Here is a 19,144-nt window from a genome sequence, read left to right on the forward strand (position 1 = left end):
AGTGGACCTCAACACCTTCCTTCCAAAACCCCCAGCCTTCTAGAAATTAAAGGAAATAATTTGGGGTTGGGGAGACTAGGGGGGAAAAGGTAGGGAAAAGGACTTAAGAGAAAGCAAGAAGAACTTAAACAAGAAGCCTGTAGTTTTTCAGTTTTCAGGAGGGAGCTCCTGCATTTCCATAAAAGAAATCAGCCTTGTTCCAATAGAATCTAGTCAGAGGAAGTTTAAGAAAGAGCCTTAAACTTTTAAAAAGGTTTGCTATTCCATCTCAAGGATAGTTTATTAAACCGTAATCAGATTTCAGTATAGGAAGTCACTTGTTCTAAAAAAACACTTAAAAAAAACCCAAAACAAGAAGAAAAAAAATGAAAGAAAACAAACTGAAGCAAGGGTAGGGTAGGACTTCCACCCTCTCTGTAGACTTCATTTTCAAGATCAAAACACTTTAAGTGAGAGGTTTTTTAGGAGACTATGTTAAAAACGTGACTTTGAGGGTCTGTGTTGCTGATAGAGCTCTTTCCTCAACTCTGAACCTTTGGAATTGGAATAGGTTTCACTTTGCAAATCCCTTTATCGTAGCTGCTATCCAAGCTCTGTTAATGTTCATCAGAAGCCCCAGGCTGAGCAGAAGATGCTCCCATGATTGCACCCAGACTCTGGTTTTGTGGCAGAAACTAGGTTGCTTTTGACATTATATCCCCCAGTCCTTTGTGCCTTTTAAAGATTTTCCCTTTTGCGTTTTCCAGGAAGAAGAATGTGCAGGCTGTACAGATGGTACATTTAAAGGGACTCGATACTTTACATGCGCACCCAAGAAGGCGCTCTTCGTTAAGCTGAAGAGCTGTAGGCCGGATTCCAGGTTTGCTGCATTGCAGCCTGTATCAAACCAGATTGAACGCTGTAACTCCTTAGGTATTGCTTGTTGCCTCCTCCTTCTTTTTAATCCTTATGTTGTGTTGCTTTCAAGATATTTTGGGAGGGGGTGTGGTGAGATAAGATATTTATATCCCGTCAAAAAATTAGAGCTCCCCAAAATGAAATAAATGAAGTCTGTTTCATTCTTTCTTTTGTTCCATAAGCATCAGATATGATTTCAAATGTTATTTCTTATGACAGTGGTGCCAACACCAGTTGAAACATTTAAATAAGTAACTCCCTTTCATACAGCAGTTTGATGAGAGTTCTTTTGTGACATTGCTGTGAAATGTGGGACATATTTGAGATGCGTTGATTACAGCTGGTGTTTTTCATTCCTGCACGGTCTGAGAATCGTTAGCATCTCTGCTCTTAGTCAAGTGCTTATTTACAAAGCAGAAACTTCAGATGAAGGTTAGTCCTAACCTGTGGTGCTGTGCATGTGGCATGTGTGAACTGCCGTCTTGAATTCAGGCTTAACATCAGCAGCTTTGCTTGTAATTCCTAGGAGGTGACTTTTGATCCGTGTATAAAGAAACAGTTATTTTTACATAGTACAAGTACCAGGGCTGTTTTTGAGCAGGAATGCACAGGAACACAGTTCTGGCTGGCTGGGCATCGGGGTGTGGCCTAATATGCAAATGAGGTCCTGCTAGGCTTTTTCTACCCCCCCAAAAAAGCCTTGACAAGTATCCTCCCTCCCTTTGAGGAAAATATTATGGTTTGGATCCAGACTAAAGCTTCCATAAGTGCAAGGATTTCTGCTCACAGAGCAGTTTTCTAGCCCCCTGCCTCCAATGGCAGGCTGAAATCTTATTCCAGGGGCTCACATCTCCTCCCAGAACAGCTTTTGAAGGGGCATTTTTGGACTTGCGGGGTGGGTGCAAAAATGGCGCTTCATGCATGGAAGTCCCTGTGCCTGCGGAAGGTGTAGCGTGGACCCAACCCAGTGTTCCAAGTCCAACATTTTCTAGCTGCAGAGAAGCCAGATGACTTAAGGTATGGGAGAAATTCTGCCACTTCTGCAGCTTCTGTATTTTGGCAGTGCTGGAGGAAGGGGCAGTGGCTCAGAGGCAGGCAACATCCTGCACCTCTTTCAGGTACTGTAGGAAAGAACCATCTGTACAATAGAGCCACTCCTTTATTGCCCCTCTATGCTTCAGAGTTCAGACTCACACTTAGCTCTCCCCATGTTGTTCTTAAGCTTTTGGCGGCTATCTAAGCGAGGTGGTTGAAGAAAATACTCCTCCAAAAATGGAAAAAGAAGGCTTGGAAACGATGATCGGGAAAAAGAAAGGAATCCAGGGCCATTACAACTCCTGCTATTTAGATTCCACTTTATTTTGGTAAGTTTCTCAGAGCTATAGTTTGAAGTCCCAGGGCTGAGAAAAGAGAACGCAAGTGGCCTGAACTCAGTAGGTAACTGCTAGCTGGCACACATAGTCGCGTGGTGCGGTATTAATCTGAAAACTTTCTGAAACTCTTTGGGCATAAATATGTACTTGGAGGCTGGCATTGTGGAAGAAAGTGGGGTACAAATGAACATATGAAGCTGCCTTCTACTCAGTCAGACCCTCAGTCCATCAAAGTCAGTATTGCCTAACTCAGACTGGCAGCGGCTCTCCAGGGTCTCAAGCTAAGGTTTTTCACCCCTATTTGCCTGGACCCTTTTAGTTGGAGATGCCGGGGACTGAACCTGGGACCTTCTGCTTTACCAAGCAGATGCTTTACCACTGAGCCACCGTCCCTCCCCTAAATGCCTATAAAAATTCTGCGAAGTATATAGCCTTTTTCACACACACTAAATAATGCACTTTCAATCCACTTCCGGCGCACTTTGCAACTGGACTTCACTGTGTGAAGTTGACACTCCGCTTGCACACTGTCACTGAAGTGGATCGAAACTCTTATTTAGCATGTGTGAAAGTGTCCTATATGTTGTCACACTGGTGCCCTCAGGTCGAAGGGAGTTCAGACAAATGCTTCCAATCTTGCTGCCGTCGGTGAGAAACAGTTTAGCAGTTTTCCCCTGGCTAAAAACAAATCCTTTGTGGTGGTCGGAAGTGCTTCCAAGTGGCAACCAACTGATGGAATTCTCGGGGCAGGAAAAGCGGTTTGCTGTTGCCTGCCTTTGCAGAGCAGCCCCAGACGTCCGTGGTGGCCTCCCATCCCAGTGCTAAGCAGGGTTGACTGTGCTTTGGCTTCCAAGGTCTGACAAGATGGGGCTAGCCTGGGCCATCCAGATCAGGGCAAAATTGTGGTGAGAACCAAATAATTCCACACGCTTTTATGATCATCGGCCTGCCGGGTTTTCTGGAGTGAAAAGTATTTTCTCCTCTCTTTCAGTTTGTTTGCCTTTAGCTCGGTTTTGGATACTGTTCTACTTAGACCAAAAGAGAAAAACGACGTAGAGTATTATAGCGAAACTCAAGAGCTTCTGCGGACAGAGATAGTGAATCCTCTCAGAATGTAAGTAAAGGAAAATGTGCCATGCTCTAGTTTTTGCTATAAAACTCTCATCCTTGCTCACTGCTACTAGTCATCCTGATATAATGTTCAGTTGTGTGTGTGTGTGTGTGTGTAGGGGGGGAGGGCATTGTAGGAAGATCAGAATGTGTTCTCAGTTCACACAGTTCAGGTTGACCCTAAAACAGAGGTCATTAGCTTTTCCAGAGCTGGGTCCCAATGAGCACTGGGCCTAACCAAACTCAAGTATGTGACAGGAAGTGATTCACACAAAACCCATGTGACAGGAAGCCACTGAGTGCACTGAGGCCAGGACCATGGGTGGCAGACCAAGAGAAACATGGAAGAAGAAGGTGATGAAGAGGGTGATGAAGAAGATGAGGATATTGGATTTATTTCCTGCCCTATACTCTGAATCTCAGAGTCTTAAAGTGGGCACAGTCTCCTTTACCTTCCCCCCCCACTCCACAACAGGACACCCTGTGAGGTAGGTGGGACTGAGAGAGCTCTTGCAGCAGCTGCCCTTTCAAGGATGACTCCTGTGAAAGCTATGGCTGACCCAAGACCATTCCAGCAGCTGCAAGTGGAAGAGTGGGGAATCAAACCCGGTTCTTCCAGATAAGAGTACACACACTTAACCACTACACTTAACCACTACAAAGAGACGTACCCCTGGAGGTGTTTAACACAGTGAGGAGCAAGCTAAAGGTCAGGGGCCTTGGAGGAACCTCTGAACCAGGGAAATTCTATGGGAGGCTCAGACATTATATTTCGTTCTCATGCTGGCGATGTTCCGCCTTCACGAGCAGCCTCTCTTTGCGGTTCAGTCTGTCTCTCTCCAACCAATCATCTTTACGTTGCAGATACGGATACGTGTGCGCGACAAAAATAATGAAGTTGAGGAAAATCTTAGAAAAAGTGGAAGCAGCTTCTGGATTCACTTCTGAAGAGAAAGGTAACGGGATGTTTTGAGCTTAGCTCTGTGGATGATGTTGCACGTTGGAAGAAGGTTGATCCGTCCCTAAAACAGCGTTTCAAGACTGCAAGAAAGGAACTGAACTTAGACGCAGTTGAAGGATTAAAAACCTAGTTCCTTATGAACCAGGGACTTAACATCAGACATCCTTCCCCACCTCCTTTGACTAGAATAAAAGGACTTAGATCTCCATTTCTGTTCCTGTCCGATGAAGGGAACTTTGGCTGTTGGAAGCTCATGCCCTGAAACGCTTGTCGGTCTCCGAGATGCCTCGAGACTCGAATCAGGTGGGATGTCTTGAACACCACCATTTCATCTTTCCATACAGATAACCAGATTTCATGGAACAGTTAGATTCAAGTCCAGACCAACAAGCATTTCAGGGTGTAACCTTTTGAGAGAAAAAGTTCCCTTCATCAGACATTAACTCTTGAAAGCTTACACCAGAGGTGGCCAACTTTGCTTAACGTAAGAGCCACACAGAATAAGCATCAGATGTTTGAGATCTGCAAGACGGGAAGGAAGGAAGGAAGGAAGGAAGGAAGGAAGGAAGGAAGGAAGGAAGGAAGGAAGGAAGGAAGGAAGGAAGGAAGGAAGGAAGGAAAATGGAGGGAGGGAGGGAGAATGGAGAGGTGGAAAGAAAGCAACTTTAAATGCATTCTCCAAGCCACTGTCTGGCTTGGCTTGGGGAAGTGATTTAAAGAGAGAAATGTCTTTTCCGAGTCAACTGTTGGGGCGGTGAGGGCTTTGAGAGCCACACAGTATGTGTGAAAGAGCCACGCGTGGCTCCCGAGCCTCAGTATGGCCACCTCTGGCTTACACCCTGAAGTGCTTGTGGGTGTCCAAAGTGCTATTGGACTTGAATCTTACTGTTCTACTGCAGATCAGCACAGCTACCTTCTGAAACAGATTTATGGAAAAGACTAGGCTAAAACTGCACCCCCCCCCCAAAAAAAAAAATACTCCCTCGCCCTCCCCATGTCTAGCTCTCGCCCCACCCCTTGCACAGAGTAATGTATACTCAATTGAGTCTTCTTCCGGGAGAACTGAGCTTGCGTTCAGTTTTCAGAAAATTTCCAGAAATTCTTTACAGAACTTCTGCAGTATTCTAATAGAAGTTCAGTTGTCTTTGGACATCGTGGCAAGTTTCAAGCTGGGTGAGTTTTACGCTAGGCTACTGAAAAACCATCTGAAGCATTTGACTCATTTTGTATTCGATTAGGATGAATATTTAAGACTATCCCAGCATAGTCTTTTGAGGCCAACTGTTCACGTGAGAGAGACATGATCTTACGAACTGCTGTTGCAAAGTACCTTTGGTTGGTATCCTGGCATAACTTCTCTTTCTCTCCCCCTCCCCCTCCCCCACAGATCCAGAGGAATTCTTGAATATTTTGTTTCATCATATTTTGAGAGTTGAGCCGCTGTTAAAAATAAGGTAACATATTTTTCTGCCATGTAATTTTACAGCAAAATAAGCTACTTTCTAGTTTTGTTTTTTTTAAAGGCCAGGAGGCGTTCTGCCTTTCAAAGAATATTTGGCTCATTTCAAGGTTTTTTTACTTTTAAACTGTCAGAAGCATAACATTTTACTTTAATCTTAGTTACTTTTTTTGTAGTAGCAAGAATAAAAAATGCTTCTCAAAATGGGTGGATAAACTTGAGAGATAATCTGTGACTTGCAAGACTTCAGTTGCTGATCCTTAAGCCTTCTGCATCAGGGCTGGAGGGGCTTTGTTTTAATCCCTGTCTCTGCACTGTTTTCCTGTTCACAAGAAGAAGAATTGCAGATTTATACCTGGCCCTTCTCCCTGAATCAGAGACTCAGAGCGGTTTACAATGTCCTATGCCTTCTCCCCCCACAACAGACACCCTGTGAGGTGGGTGGGGCTGAGAGGGCTCTCACAGCAGCTGCCCTTTCAAGGGGCAACTCCTGCGATAGCTATGGCTAGCCCAAGGCCATTCCAAGCAGGTGCAAGTGGAGGAGTGGGGAATCAAACCCGGTTCTCCCAGATAAGAGTCCGCACACTTAACCACTACACCAAACTGGCTCTCCCCTCTTTGCTTCCCCCCTCCGTGGCTGTTTGCTTTGCAGGGTAGATGTGCAGATATCATCAGGTGTGTTTCCACCTGTGGGGCAAAGAGAAGGTCCATTTGACATAGGGTTGGCAGCCTTGCAGGGCTCTTTTTCTAGCAGGAGCACCTCTGCATATAAGGCCATGCCCCCTGATGTAGCCAATCCTCCTGGAACTTACAGTAGGCCCTGTACTAAGAGCCCTCTAAGCTCTTGGAAGATTGGCTACATCAGGGGGGCATGGCCTAATATGCAGAGAAACTCCTGCTGGAAAAAGCCCTGCCAGTTGGAATTGAAAAAGTCAAAGTTATGGATTCTTTTTCAAATGCATTGTCATGAGTCAAAGCTTAGAAAAAGCCTTTTGGTTGAAAATGAGGTCTGAATTTTTGGGATAGTCTCGTTTAGCTCTTCTGAAATAATATTTAAGAAAATATTGCACATCAAAGAATTGGCTAGCGTTGGGCTGAAGTCCGCCCTTTCCTTTTGGTGCGCTGACGTCCGCCTTAACCACTGCTCAAATTGTGGGAGTTTGGAACTTTCACCTACAGAAAAAGGTTTACCTGGACTGTTGGATTTTGAAATATTTATATAGGTTTTTTTGTCCTTCTCCCATTCATGTTCTGTTCTGCATAAGTGTTTTTTTTGTTAAAGAGATATTTTCTTTGCTGTTGTAGTAGTCCCCTATGTTTATAGCTTTAAGACCATTGCTTACATGGAAGCACAGCTTTGGATCCCCGTCACTTCTATCTGTGTTTCTCACTCTGGTTGCTAAGCCTCCAGGTGGTGGCTGGAGTTCTCCCACTATTATAGCTCATCTCCAGGCAACAAAGAGCAATTTGCCTGGAGAAAGCGGCTGCTTTGGAAGGTGGACTCATTGGCATTGTACCCCATTGAAGTCCCTCCCCTCCCCAACCCCTGCCTTCCTGAGGCTCCGCCCTTCAAATCTTTAGGTATCTCCCAATCCAGAGCTGGCAATACTAATTTGACAGGCAGGGGTGGAATTCTAACAGGAGCTCCTTTGCATATTAGGCCACACACCCCTGATGTAGCCAATCCTCCAAGAGCTTGCAAGGCTCTTTTTTGTAAGCTCTTGGAGGATTGGCTACATCAGGGGGGTGTAGCCTAATATGCAAATGAGCTCCTGCTAGAATTTCATCCCTGTTGACAAGGAAGGTGAGAAATTTAAAAGGGGGGGGCAGAATGTCACAGAGGCTAGAATCTCCTCTCTTCCAATGCCACAGCTCCAATTTGGGTCTGATCTCCCCACCCCATGTAGCTGCTTTTAGGACTGCAGTCACTAAATTTTTATGTTACCCTGGATCTCCAGCATCACATGTCTTTTAGGTGCCGACTCTAAATGCTTTTCCATTGGAATCTGTTTTTAAAACATTCTGGTTTTTCTTAGATCAGCAGGTCAAAAGGTACAAGACTGTTACTTCTATCAGATTTTTATGGATAAGAATGAGAAGGTTGGCGTTCCCACCATTCAGCAGTTACTGGAGTGGTCCTTCATCAACAGCAATTTGAAATTTGCAGAGGTTTGGAGAATAGAAGTCGCTTTCACTTTCTGTTAATTGGATTTATATTTCCCTGGTAGATGCTTGTTCCGAGGAAAGCAGCTTGAAGTGCTGTAGTGTCCTAACAGGTGCATGTTACAATAAGGGAAGGGGATCCATCATATTTTTTGAGTCAGAAAATTCTTCTGGAGCGCCTTGGAGCATCCAGATGGCCTGTGGAACAGGGACGGGCTGTGGGTGCCCAGGGGAGCATCCAGAGTGCTCATGCACCCTGTCCATCACTTTCTGGGTGCTTCCTGGCTGTCCAGGCAGCCAGGGAGGCGCCCCACAATTAGGTAGCACTTTTAACATGGTACGTTTTTAAGCTGGCTCTAGGTCAGGTGGGGATGGGTTGTGGGCGGGAGCAGGACGGCAGGCAGATGTTACATGTTTGGATGTGCTTTTTTTGTCCGCTCGCCTGCTGTTCCTGAGGCAGCTTAAACTGCCTGTCTGGCACTGGCCAACCTTTTATGATGCTGTAGTTCAGCTTTCAAGTCTTTTAAAAAGCTGTACATCTAAGTACCGTGCGGCGTAGCGGTTGTTGTTGTTTTATTTATATTCCACCCATTTCCCCATTTGGGAGCTCAGAGCGGAGTACATCGAGATAGTAATAAAATCACAATAAAATTACAATAATATCATAATAAAAACCAATTACAGCATTTAGTAAAGTGCAACAGGATGGTCCAGCAAGATGATATAGCAGAATAATATGGCAGAATGGTACTACAGAATGGGAGAAAGGTACTACGGAATAGCACAAAAGGTAGTACCACAATACGGTAGTTCAGTTGGGGGAGGCCAACCGATATAATAAGTAGATGCCCTCCGTTAGGGGAGGGACGGTGGCTCAGTGGTAGAGCATCTGCTTGGTAAGCAGAAGGTCCCAGGTTCAATCCCCGGCATCTCCAACTAAAAGGGTCCAGGCAAATAGGGGTGAAAAACCTCAGCTTGAGACCCCGGAGAGCCGCTGCCAGTCTGAGTAGACAAGACTGACTTTGATGGACCGAGGGGCTGATCCAGTATAAGGCAGCTTCGTATGTTCATATGTTAGTGTCAGATCAGGATCTGAAAGACCCGAATTTAAATCCCTTTTCTGCCCTGGAAGCTCACTGGGTGACCTGAGGTCATTCCCACGCTTTCAGTCTAACCTATTTAACAGGGGTGCTGTGAGGCTAAAAATGGAGGAAAGGAGAAGGATGTCAGCTGCTTTGGGTGCCCGTTGGGAGAAAAGGTGGGGTATAAATGAAGTAATTAAACACTGGCCAAGATGCGAGTTCTGTGGGGCCTTTCAAGCCCGCTTTTTGGAAGACTGAGGCTGCAAACGTTTGTCTGGGAGTAAGTCCACTGAACACAGGAGGAACTGCATCCAACATTAAAAAGGCATAGGATCTGTGTCTGAGTCGCCCCGAGTTCAAAAGTTAGTTCCAGCTTCTCCAGAATTGTGACCAGTGTTCCCTCTAAACTAAGTTAGTGTGAGCCAGCTCAGTTTTTTTAGCCTCCGGCTCACACATTTTTGTCTCGGCTCAGGAAAAACAGCCACAGAGCAAACTTAATTTATGCAGTAACTCACAGCTTTCATGCCAGTAGCTCACGAAGTACAGTTTTTGCTCACAAGACTCCACAGCTTAGAGGGAGTATTGATTGTGACACTACTGAACTATTCAAGAGGGCTTTTCTCCACCCAAGTAATAGAGTTGCACTGCACAAAATGGTTTTACAGACTTGTCTGAATAAACAGTTACGGTCTATACTGATGAGTTTAGCTTATCGGAAGTAAGATCCTATTTCTGTAATATTTGTACCACTTAATGTGTCGTTACTTGAGTTCTTTCTGGTGGCTCCAGATTTCTAAGCAGACATTGGTTATTGAATACCCTGCTTTGGTTGATTGTACTGGCTCACTTGTGTTTCATCCAACTTGAGTCCCAGCGAGAAAGGCAGATTATAAATAATGTAAATAAAATAAACTACGGATTGTCTTATCGCCGTCGTTAGATAACAAAGATTTTCTTATCGCTGTTGTTAGATAAGAAAGATAAGATGTCACTCAACTGCCTACATTCCTCAGCTAGTTTACTAGTGTATTCCTCTCTCACGCTTTCCTAGCCCTTCTTTCCTTCAAGGAAGTCAGAATAGTGTGGGGTAGGGCACTGTTTCATTATGCCCTATCCAGTAATTGGGGGTAAGCATAGTTTTCCATTCCCTTTGCGAAACAGCTCTGGGGAGTAAGTTAGTATCAGATAAGATGTCCAGTGAGCTTTGCAGGCCGAGCATGTATTCTAACCTGAGGCTCTCTGGTCTATGTCCAGCACTGTCACTGTGCTACATTGGTGGAAAAGAACACCAGTAGATATCTGAAGAAGTAAATGTTGACTCATGGAAACTCATTCCCTGACACAAATTTTATTAGTCTTTAAGGTGCTGCTGGACTCGTGCTCTTTTCTACAGACAGGCAAACATGGCTACCTATTTTGTACTACATTGGTGCCCTCTGTCCATCTTGCCTGTGTGTATGAAATAATCCATTGTGTCTCTGTGGTTTCGATCCAGCGAGGCTCTTGTTTTGTGTTTGAAATGGCTCTTCATGCATTTTGAAAAAGACCTCTAGTTGCTTAATACCATAGGCTGGATCCAGCAGCAGGGGAAGCCAATATTTGGATCTGTGAATGCATTTTTTTCCCTCTCTGCCTGGTTTTTAGGCACCTTCATGCCTGATCATCCAGATGCCTCGGTTTGGGAAAGACTTCAAAATGTTCAACAAAATTTTTCCTTCTCTGGAGCTGAATATCACAGACCTGTTGGAAGACAGTGAGTATGAAACAACGCGGCAGACCTAACGATCCCTAGAAACTGCATTCCGTCCGACATCCTGCAGTGAGGCTGGTGGCGTGTTGTCCACATGGGTGGAATATGGGAGTTGAAGTGAACTGCTACGCTTCATTAGGCATATGCAAATATAAAAGTGGGCTGGTGTGTTCCTCGCAGTAGCTGAAGAACTGCACAGGTAGTTTAGGGACAGGCTTCACGGGTGGCACATCTTGGTAAATTGCCCCCCCTCCCCCTTTCTTCCTCTCGTTAACTTGATTCTGAACAGTATGGAATCGCATATGTGCATTTCTCTAGTTAAAAAAAAAGGTAAAGGTAGTCCTCTGTGCAAGCACCAGTCGTTTCCGACTATGGGGTGATGTCGCATCACGACATTTTCACAGCAGACTTTTTACGGGGTGGTTTGCCCTTGCCCTCCCCAGTCATCTACACCGGGGTCCCCAAGCTCCGGGCCGTAAACTGGTACCGGTCCGTGGCCTGTTAGTAACCGGACAGTGAGTAGTATAATTATTTCAGTATATATTACAATGTAGTAATAATAAGAAGACGACGACATTGGATTTATATCCTGCCCTCCACTGCAAATTTCAGAGTCCCAGAATGGCTCACAATCTGCTTTACCTTCTTCCCCTACAACAGACACCCTGTGAGGTGGGTGGGGCTGAGAGGGCTCTCACAGCAGCTGCCCTTTCAAGGACAATCTCTGCAAGAGCTATAGCTGACCCAAGGCCATTCCAGCAGGTGCAAGTGGAGGAGTGGGGAATCAAACCTGGTTCTCCCAGATAAGACTCCACACACTTAACCACTACACCAAACTGGCTGTTTTCCTTTATCTTCTCCCCCCGACAACAGACACTCGGTGAAGTGGGTGGGGCTGGAGAGGGCTCTCACAGCAGCTGCCCTTTCAAGGACAACCTCTGCCAGAGCTATGGCTGACCCAAGGCCATTCCAGCAGCTGAAAGTGGAAGAGTGGGGAATCAAACCCAGTTTTCCCAGATAAGAGTCCGCACACTTAACCACCACACCAAACTAATAGAAATAAAGTGCACAATTGTATCATCCCCAAACCATTGCAGGGGGAGGGCCCCCACCCCAGTCCATGGAAAATTTTTCTTCCACAAAACCGATCCCTGGTGCCAAAAAGGTTGGGGACTGCTGATTTACACTTTCCCCCCAGCAAGCTGGGTACTCATTTTACCAACCTCGGAAGGATGGAAGGCTGAGTCAACCTTGAGCTGGCTACCTGAAAACCCAGCTTTCGCCGGGATCGAACTCAGGTCGTGAGTAGGGGTGTGCAAAAAAAAAAAAAAAAAAAAAATTCAGAAAAAATCAGATTTGGAAATATATGGGGCCAAAAAATTTGGGATACCATATATTTCCGAATACCAGTACTCGGAATAGCCGTATATACGATAGATGCGCAGCTATTTCCGAATATACGGCCCCATTATACCCTATGGCCATTTAAATTAATGGCAAAATAGGGTATATTGGAAGCCGCCTGGAGGGGAGGGGGTTTGAGGGAGAGATCCAAATTTGCAGGGGACTCTCCCCTACAAACCCCCCAAATCCCAAAAAGATTGGGCCAGGGGGTCCCATTCCAGGGGCACCCAAAGAGGGTGCCCCTATTGCACCATTATACCCTATGGGCCATTGAAATCAATGGCAACATAGGGCATAATTAGAGGCTACTGGGGGGCAGGGGGTTTGAGGGAGAGCCCCCAAAACTGCAGGGAACCCACAGGGGACTCTCCTCTACAAAACCCCCAAGTCCCAAAAAGATTGGGCCAGGGGGTCCAGTTCCTGGGGCACCCAAAGCCAAACCTAACTTCACATCACAGAATCTCTATAGGACCCAAATGCACTACATTCATCTATCTACTCTATGAACCCTGCTGGCCTGGAACCAATATAAACTCAGTTGCCAACGTCACTGCCACACAAAACACAATCCGCTCAAGGTCTGCTCTGCAGACCTGGCTGCAGCAAGCCCAGATGCCAGCTCTCCTGCCCTGCCCCAAACAACGTGGGGAGAGCTGGCCAAGCACAACAAGCATGCTGGTTCTGGGTCTCTCACCCAGATGCTAGCTTCCTTGCCACAGAACACACAATCTGCATATGCCAGCTCTCCAGCCCTGCCCCAAACCACAAAACTCTCAAACAAGAGAAGCGGTGGACAGATCCAAACAACAACAACAGATCCAAACAGATCACTGAGAAAAGGCCAACAAACTCAACTGTTAAAAAAGTGACCTTTTTAACAATGAAAATTAGGCCAAACAGCCCCCCCCCCCCCAAGAACCAGAATCAGAAGAGAAAAGGAACAGCAGCAGCACAACACAGCAGCAACAAATCAAACACAGAATCCTTTTAAAACAGTAAAAACTTGACTTTTAACAATACAGGAACTTTACCAACCCCTCCCCCCAAAAAAAACCTTCACCCTAACCCCAAGAAATCCAAGCCACCCAAATCAGGAAAAGTAAAAGGACATTGCACTTTTAAAAATCCTCTCACTAAAGTAAGATATGGGCAAATTGACAACCCCCCCAGGTCCCCACCCCAGCAGAACCCCCTAACCCTAACCCCAAATAAGCTACCTAGTACTCACCCACCCAAACCTGGATAAGCAAAAGGACTCTGAGTCTTAAAAAGTCCTTTTACTAACTAAAATAAAAACAAGAACCCCAAGACTGTCTTACCTTAGACGTTTTCTCCAGGCAGGTCAGGCAAGGCTGAGAGAGAGCAGCAGCAGCTGAGGCCAAGGGCCAGCGCAGCACTATCTCTCTCTCACACCAACACAGCAGCGATGGAATGGAGTCCAGCCAGGCAGACTCCTTAAAAAGGTTCCCTGGCCCTACACAGAGCAGTTTCAAAAAATACCACTGCTCTGTGATTGGCCAGAGAGCACTGTTTACTTGGATACCCAAGTAAACAAAAGAACAACAGTGTTGCTGATGGCTGGGGGATTAGCCCAGCCATCAGCTACACAAAAGCCCTACAAAGCATGCATTTGCAATGCATTTTGCAAATGCATGGTTTGGATAGGCTGCTGGGGCTCCTCTCCCCCTCCCTCCCTGATCCCAGGGAGGCTATGGGAGAGGCGGGAAAAGGCTTCCAAAGGCGGGAAAGGAGGCAAGCAGCTCCCCTGAGGCTGCAGAAGCTCCTTTCCCGCCTTTTCCATGGACTTTCGTATACTTCCGAATATCTATTTGGAAGTATACGGGGAGCCGTATACGGCTCCTGTATAATGGCTTCAAAATGGATTCAGAAGTATACGGCGCTGTATACTTCTGAATCAGGGGTGATTCGGGGGTTTCTTTGATTTGGCCAAACTGAATGCACACCCCTAGTCGTGAGCAGAGCTTAGGACTGCAGTACTGCAGCTTTACCACTCTGCGCCACGGGGCTCCTGTTTTCTCTGGTTACAGTCTTACTAATAATCACATCAGTATTCACCTCCTCTGAACTTTCAGTGATAAACGCAGAATGCCTGGGAGGTCTGTGTTTGGCTCCGATCACCTGTACCTCCTTAGCTGTGGAAAGTTGATTCCGTGTGTCTTCAGGCTGTCTCCCGAGTTTGCATCTCTTCTCCCTCCCCGCCCTGTTTTCAAGGAGGTCAGAATGTGCATGAGGTTTCCTGGGAAATATCCCATCAGATCCAAAGATAGGCTGCGTCAGGTGCCTTAAGACTATTCCTCATTCTTCTTGCTGTCAGCTTGTTAACAAACACAGGGCAGGTTGTATTAAGCTCATCACTCCCACCTGGGACAATGGTAACTGCTTGTTCAGTCTTTTCACCCTCCTGTCTCCTCCATTATAGCTAGTATGTGGGGAGGGGCCATGGCTCAGCAATAGAGTGTCTGTTTGGCACGCTGAAGGTCATAGGTCCAATCCATGGCATTTCCGCTTAAAAAGAATCAAACGAGGTGCTGTGAAAGACCTCTGCCTGAGACTCTGGAGAGCGGCTGCCAGTCTGAGTAGAGAGTACTGACCTTGATGGACCAAGGGATGTAAGCATAAGGCAGCTTCTTGTGTTCCTTTCTGGAAAGGCATCTGCAGAATAGAAGAGCTGGTTTTGAAGTACTGGAAGTTCCTTTGTTTGATTTCAGCAATGCTTTGTAAATGACATTTGGGGTTTTTTCCCCCCCTTTCTATGCAAAAAAAGCATAAAAGATTTGCTACCCAAAGCAGTCCTCATCGACGTTCGGCACGTGTAAGTCTGTCGGCTAGGGTACTCAAAGACAGATCTGATCCCCATTTAGGGGTTGACTGCACCCTTTTTGCTTTACCAAGTGATGATCTGTGGCTTTGTTCTTACAAAACGCAGCTCCCAGGCAATGCCGTATATGCGGAGGGCTGGCGATGTACGAATGCAGAGAATGCTACGACGACACAGACATCTCCGCTGGCAAAATTAAGCAGTTCTGCAAAACTTGCAACACACAAGTAAGCTTCCTCTTTCGGAGCGGTGGTGGCATGGGGGTGGGTTTGAACTTGGCAGGAACCTTTCCGGGGGCGGTGACCATCTTGTGTAGCACTTGGGGCAGGGGGAGTCAGTGGGATGTTTAAATGCCTTCAGTAGACAGGATTAAACTGCATTTGTTTTCAGGTTCGGTTACCTTTACTGGCATTAAAGGAGAGATAAAAGAGGGGGGGGGGGAATAAATGTGTGCACGTACGCATACAAATAGATGAAACATGACAACATGAATCAAGACAAAAGAACGTTCTAAAAGGGTCTAAAACCCATACAAAAATCAGTCAGTCTAATACAGATTTAAATTACAATACATTACTGCATTTAAGAAGAGCAGCCTGCAAAAACTTTGCCACAGCATCAGTTATGTTCCCATCATTGCTTTTTAGTAGATACAGCCGTTTGTAAGAATTGGGAAGCTCTAAGGTACTATCAAGGATTAACGATAAAATGCTGGGCTGAATATTAACATAATGACTAGGGTTGCCAATCCCCAGGTGGGGGCAGGAGATCCCCCAGTTTGGAGGGTCATCAGAAAGCGGGCCTGGAGGGGGGGAGGGAAATGTCTGCTGGGCACTCCATTATACCCTATGGAGTCTGATTCCCATAGGGTATAATGGAGAATACCAGTGGCTTGGGGTAGGGAGCTGTTTTTTGAGGTAGAGGCACCAGATTTCCAGCATAGCATCCAGTGCCTCTCCTCAAAACACCCAAGTTTCAAAAGGATTGGACCAGAGGGATGAGCCCCAAAGGAAGGTGCCCCTATCCTTCATTATTTCTAATGGAGGGAAGGCATTTCAAAGGTGTGTGGTCCCTTTAAATGTGATGGCCAGAACTCCCTTTGGAGTTCAGTTATGCTTGTCACACCCTTGCTCCTGGCTCCACCCCCAAAGTCCCCAGATATTTTTTGAATTGGACTTGGCAACCCTAATAACAACAGCATTCTAATAACACCTGAGACACACTTTCAATGTGTTTTTAATCCTCTTGATTATAGGTTCACCTTCACCCCAAAAGGCAGAGTCATAAATTCAATCCGGTGTCTCTTCCCAAAGACCTGCCCGACTGGGACTGGAGACACGGCTGCATACCTTGCCAGAAGATGGAGTTGTTTGCAGTTTTGTGCATAGAGACGAGCCACTACGTGGCTTTTGTTAAGTATGGCAAGGGCGACTCCGCCTGGCTCTTCTTCGACAGCATGGCGGATCGGGATGGTACGTCTTTTCTCATTTGACCCCCTACCTCTGTTCCTCATTTCCGCATTGGCTTTTTAGGGAGCTCCCATGAGTGCCCCTGAAAAAGGTTTCATCTGAATTGTGCTATAGGTTGTGTGTTTAATCCCGAGGTCTCCCCAACATGGTGCCCATAACAGCTTTCCTGGCAGCTGCCTAGTGGAGAGCCAGCGTGGTGTAGTGTTTACTGTCAGACTAGTCCAGGGGTGGCCAAACTGCCGCTCAGGAGCCGCATGTGAATCTTTCACATCTATTGTGGGGCTCTCAAAGTCCCCACCGCCCCAGTGGCTGGCTTGGAGAAGGCATTTGTCTCTTTAAATCAGTTCGCCAAGCCAAGGCAGCTGGCAGCTTGGAGAACGCATTTAAAGTTAAAGTTGCTTTCTTTTTACCTATCCCTCCCTCCAATCAATTTTCCTTCCTTCCTTCCTTCCTTCCTTCCTTCCTTCCTTCCTTCCTTCCTTCCTTCCTTCCTTCCTTCCTTCCTTCCTTCCTTCCTTCCTTCCTTCCTTCCTTCCTTCCTTCCTTCCTTCCTTCCTTCCTTCCCTCCCTCCCTCCCTCCCTCCCTCCCTCCCTCCCTCCCTCCCTCCCTTCCTTCCTTCCTTCCTTCCTTCCTTCCTTCCTTCCTTCCTTCCTTCCTTCCCTTCCTCCCTCTCCTTTTATGGAATTTTCCAGGTGACCTCAGGCCAGTCACATGTCCTCAGTGTACTGATTCTCTGTTACAGATTTTATTTTCAGCATGACACAATATAGAGATCCAAGCCCTTGATTTTTTTTCCATTTTAATGCAATCTTTTACTGCATCCCATACCTTTTTAACCACTCTGTCCTATTTTGAATGTGCTTTAAGAACATAAGAGAAGTCATGTTGGATCAGGCCAATGGCCCATCCAATTCATGTCACACAGTGGCCCAAAACCCCAGGTGCCATAAGGAGGTCCACTAGTGGGGCCAGGACACTAGAAGCTCTCCCACTGCCACCCCCCAAGCACCAAGAATACAGAGCATCACCGCCCCAGACAGAGAGTTCCATCCATACCCTGTGGCTAATTTCCACTGATGTACCTCTGCTCCATCAGAGTCTGAGACTCCTGATTTAGAGAGAAGGGCAGGGTATAAATCTATGGTCTTCTTTTTCTTCTTCATATGTTTATCCAATCCTCTCTTGAAGCCGTCTATGCTTGTAGCTGCCACCACCTCCTGTGGCACTGAATTACTTTGATTCCCAGTAACCAGCTAATGTCACCCTTGCCATCATTAATAGATTTAAAATTACTTCTTGCACGGTTGGGTAAACCCCCTCTATAAAATGAAGCAGAAGGATCTCAGTTAAACCGACTGCTGTCTCAGAAGTCCCGTCTCCGTTGTGCTTGCTCCTATCTCAGTAGGCCCATCTTGCTTTGGAATAGTTCAGTGGTTTTATATAGAAGATGATGATATTGGATTTATATCCCACCCTATACTCTGAGTCTCAGAGCAATCACAGTCTCCTCTACCTTCCCCCCCCCACAACAGACACCTTGTGAGGTGGGTGGGGCTGAGAGAGCTCTCACAGAAGCTGCCCTTTCAAGGACAACTTCTGTGAGCCCTTTCAAGGACAACTCCTACGAGCTATGGCTGACCCAAGACCATTCCAGTGGCTGCAAGTGGAGGAGTGGGGAATCAAACCCGGTTCTCTCAGTTATGAATTCCTGCACTTAACCGCTGTATCAAACTGGCTCTTTTATAGGGTGGAACAGGGTCAAATCTGTACTGTTACCCCTGCCGATGTACTCGTAACTGTCTCAGGACAACATAGTTTGATTAGATTCATTATCTATGCTTTCTTTCTGTTTTTAATTTTAATCTTTTCTTTTTCTCTCCTCCTCACCCCCCACCCCCCGCCCAAGGAGGTCAAAATGGCTTTAACATTCCTCAAGTGACTCCATGCCCAGAAGTCGGGGAGTATTTGAAAATGTCTCTAGAGGAATTGCATTCCCTGGACTCCCGGAGGATTCAAGGCTGCGCGCGAAGGCTCCTCTGTGACGCTTACATGTGCATGTATCAGAGCCCGACCATGAGCTTGTACAAGTAAAAACTTGCCACTTGGCAAAGGAGGATGGGGGGAGCTTGTCGGTGACCCTGGGGCCCAGCACAAGAAGGCTCTGCGGCACCGTCAGCTCACTTGCTTGCACATCCGTTGCTGGCAATGGACTCCTCACGGAAGTGGGAGCAAGACGTCTACAACGAAAGAAGTGAATGTTATAAAGACAGAGGGGTGGGGGGGACAACACCCTACCAGTGAAGTACTTGAGTATTTTGAAGTACTCTTACTTAAGTACTTAAGCATTTTGCACTCTAGGAAGTGTGACTGTGTGTGTATGTGTGTGTGTGGTATTTTTTAAAATAAAAACGTCTCAATGAAGTTATGAAGATGTTCAGGCTACAATTTGGAGGCACTGCAGTGTGCGCGGAGCAACGTGTGTATCTTGTCTACTTTGCCATGTGGAGCATTCTGCATAGACATCCAGGAGAACTGCAAAAACCCATTGGGCGCAACGCACGTTCCTTAAAACATCATGCAGGTTGTACAGTTAAAGAACGTCACCATTCTGGGTCACTGAGCGATGGCCTAAATCT

The 19,144-nt window shown here is 46.3% G+C and overlaps 1 protein-coding gene across 4 annotated transcripts in view; it reads left to right on the top strand.

Moving 5' to 3' along the window:
- The window catches only part of CYLD (CYLD lysine 63 deubiquitinase), a 46,478-nt gene extending 27,548 nt beyond the window's left edge, over positions 1 to 18,930 (top strand). For all 4 annotated transcript variants that reach the window (XM_060254027.1, XM_060254026.1, XM_060254030.1 and 1 more), the window contains exons 8-17: positions 747 to 912; positions 2,120 to 2,261; positions 3,262 to 3,384; positions 4,245 to 4,336; positions 5,729 to 5,795; positions 7,837 to 7,969; positions 10,690 to 10,798; positions 15,147 to 15,265; positions 16,294 to 16,510; positions 18,415 to 18,930. In XM_060254027.1, coding sequence (XP_060110010.1) covers positions 747 to 912; positions 2,120 to 2,261; positions 3,262 to 3,384; positions 4,245 to 4,336; positions 5,729 to 5,795; positions 7,837 to 7,969; positions 10,690 to 10,798; positions 15,147 to 15,265; positions 16,294 to 16,510; positions 18,415 to 18,599 — 1,353 coding nt within the window. In that variant the 3' untranslated portion in view covers positions 18,600 to 18,930. The remainder of the gene's footprint in view (positions 1 to 746; positions 913 to 2,119; positions 2,262 to 3,261; positions 3,385 to 4,244; positions 4,337 to 5,728; positions 5,796 to 7,836; positions 7,970 to 10,689; positions 10,799 to 15,146; positions 15,266 to 16,293; positions 16,511 to 18,414) is intronic.
- The last annotated feature ends 214 nt before the right edge of the window (positions 18,931 to 19,144 follow it).

Source organism: Heteronotia binoei, chromosome 14 (genome assembly GCF_032191835.1).
Source record: "Heteronotia binoei isolate CCM8104 ecotype False Entrance Well chromosome 14, APGP_CSIRO_Hbin_v1, whole genome shotgun sequence".
NCBI classification, from domain to species: domain Eukaryota; kingdom Metazoa; phylum Chordata; class Lepidosauria; order Squamata; family Gekkonidae; genus Heteronotia; species Heteronotia binoei.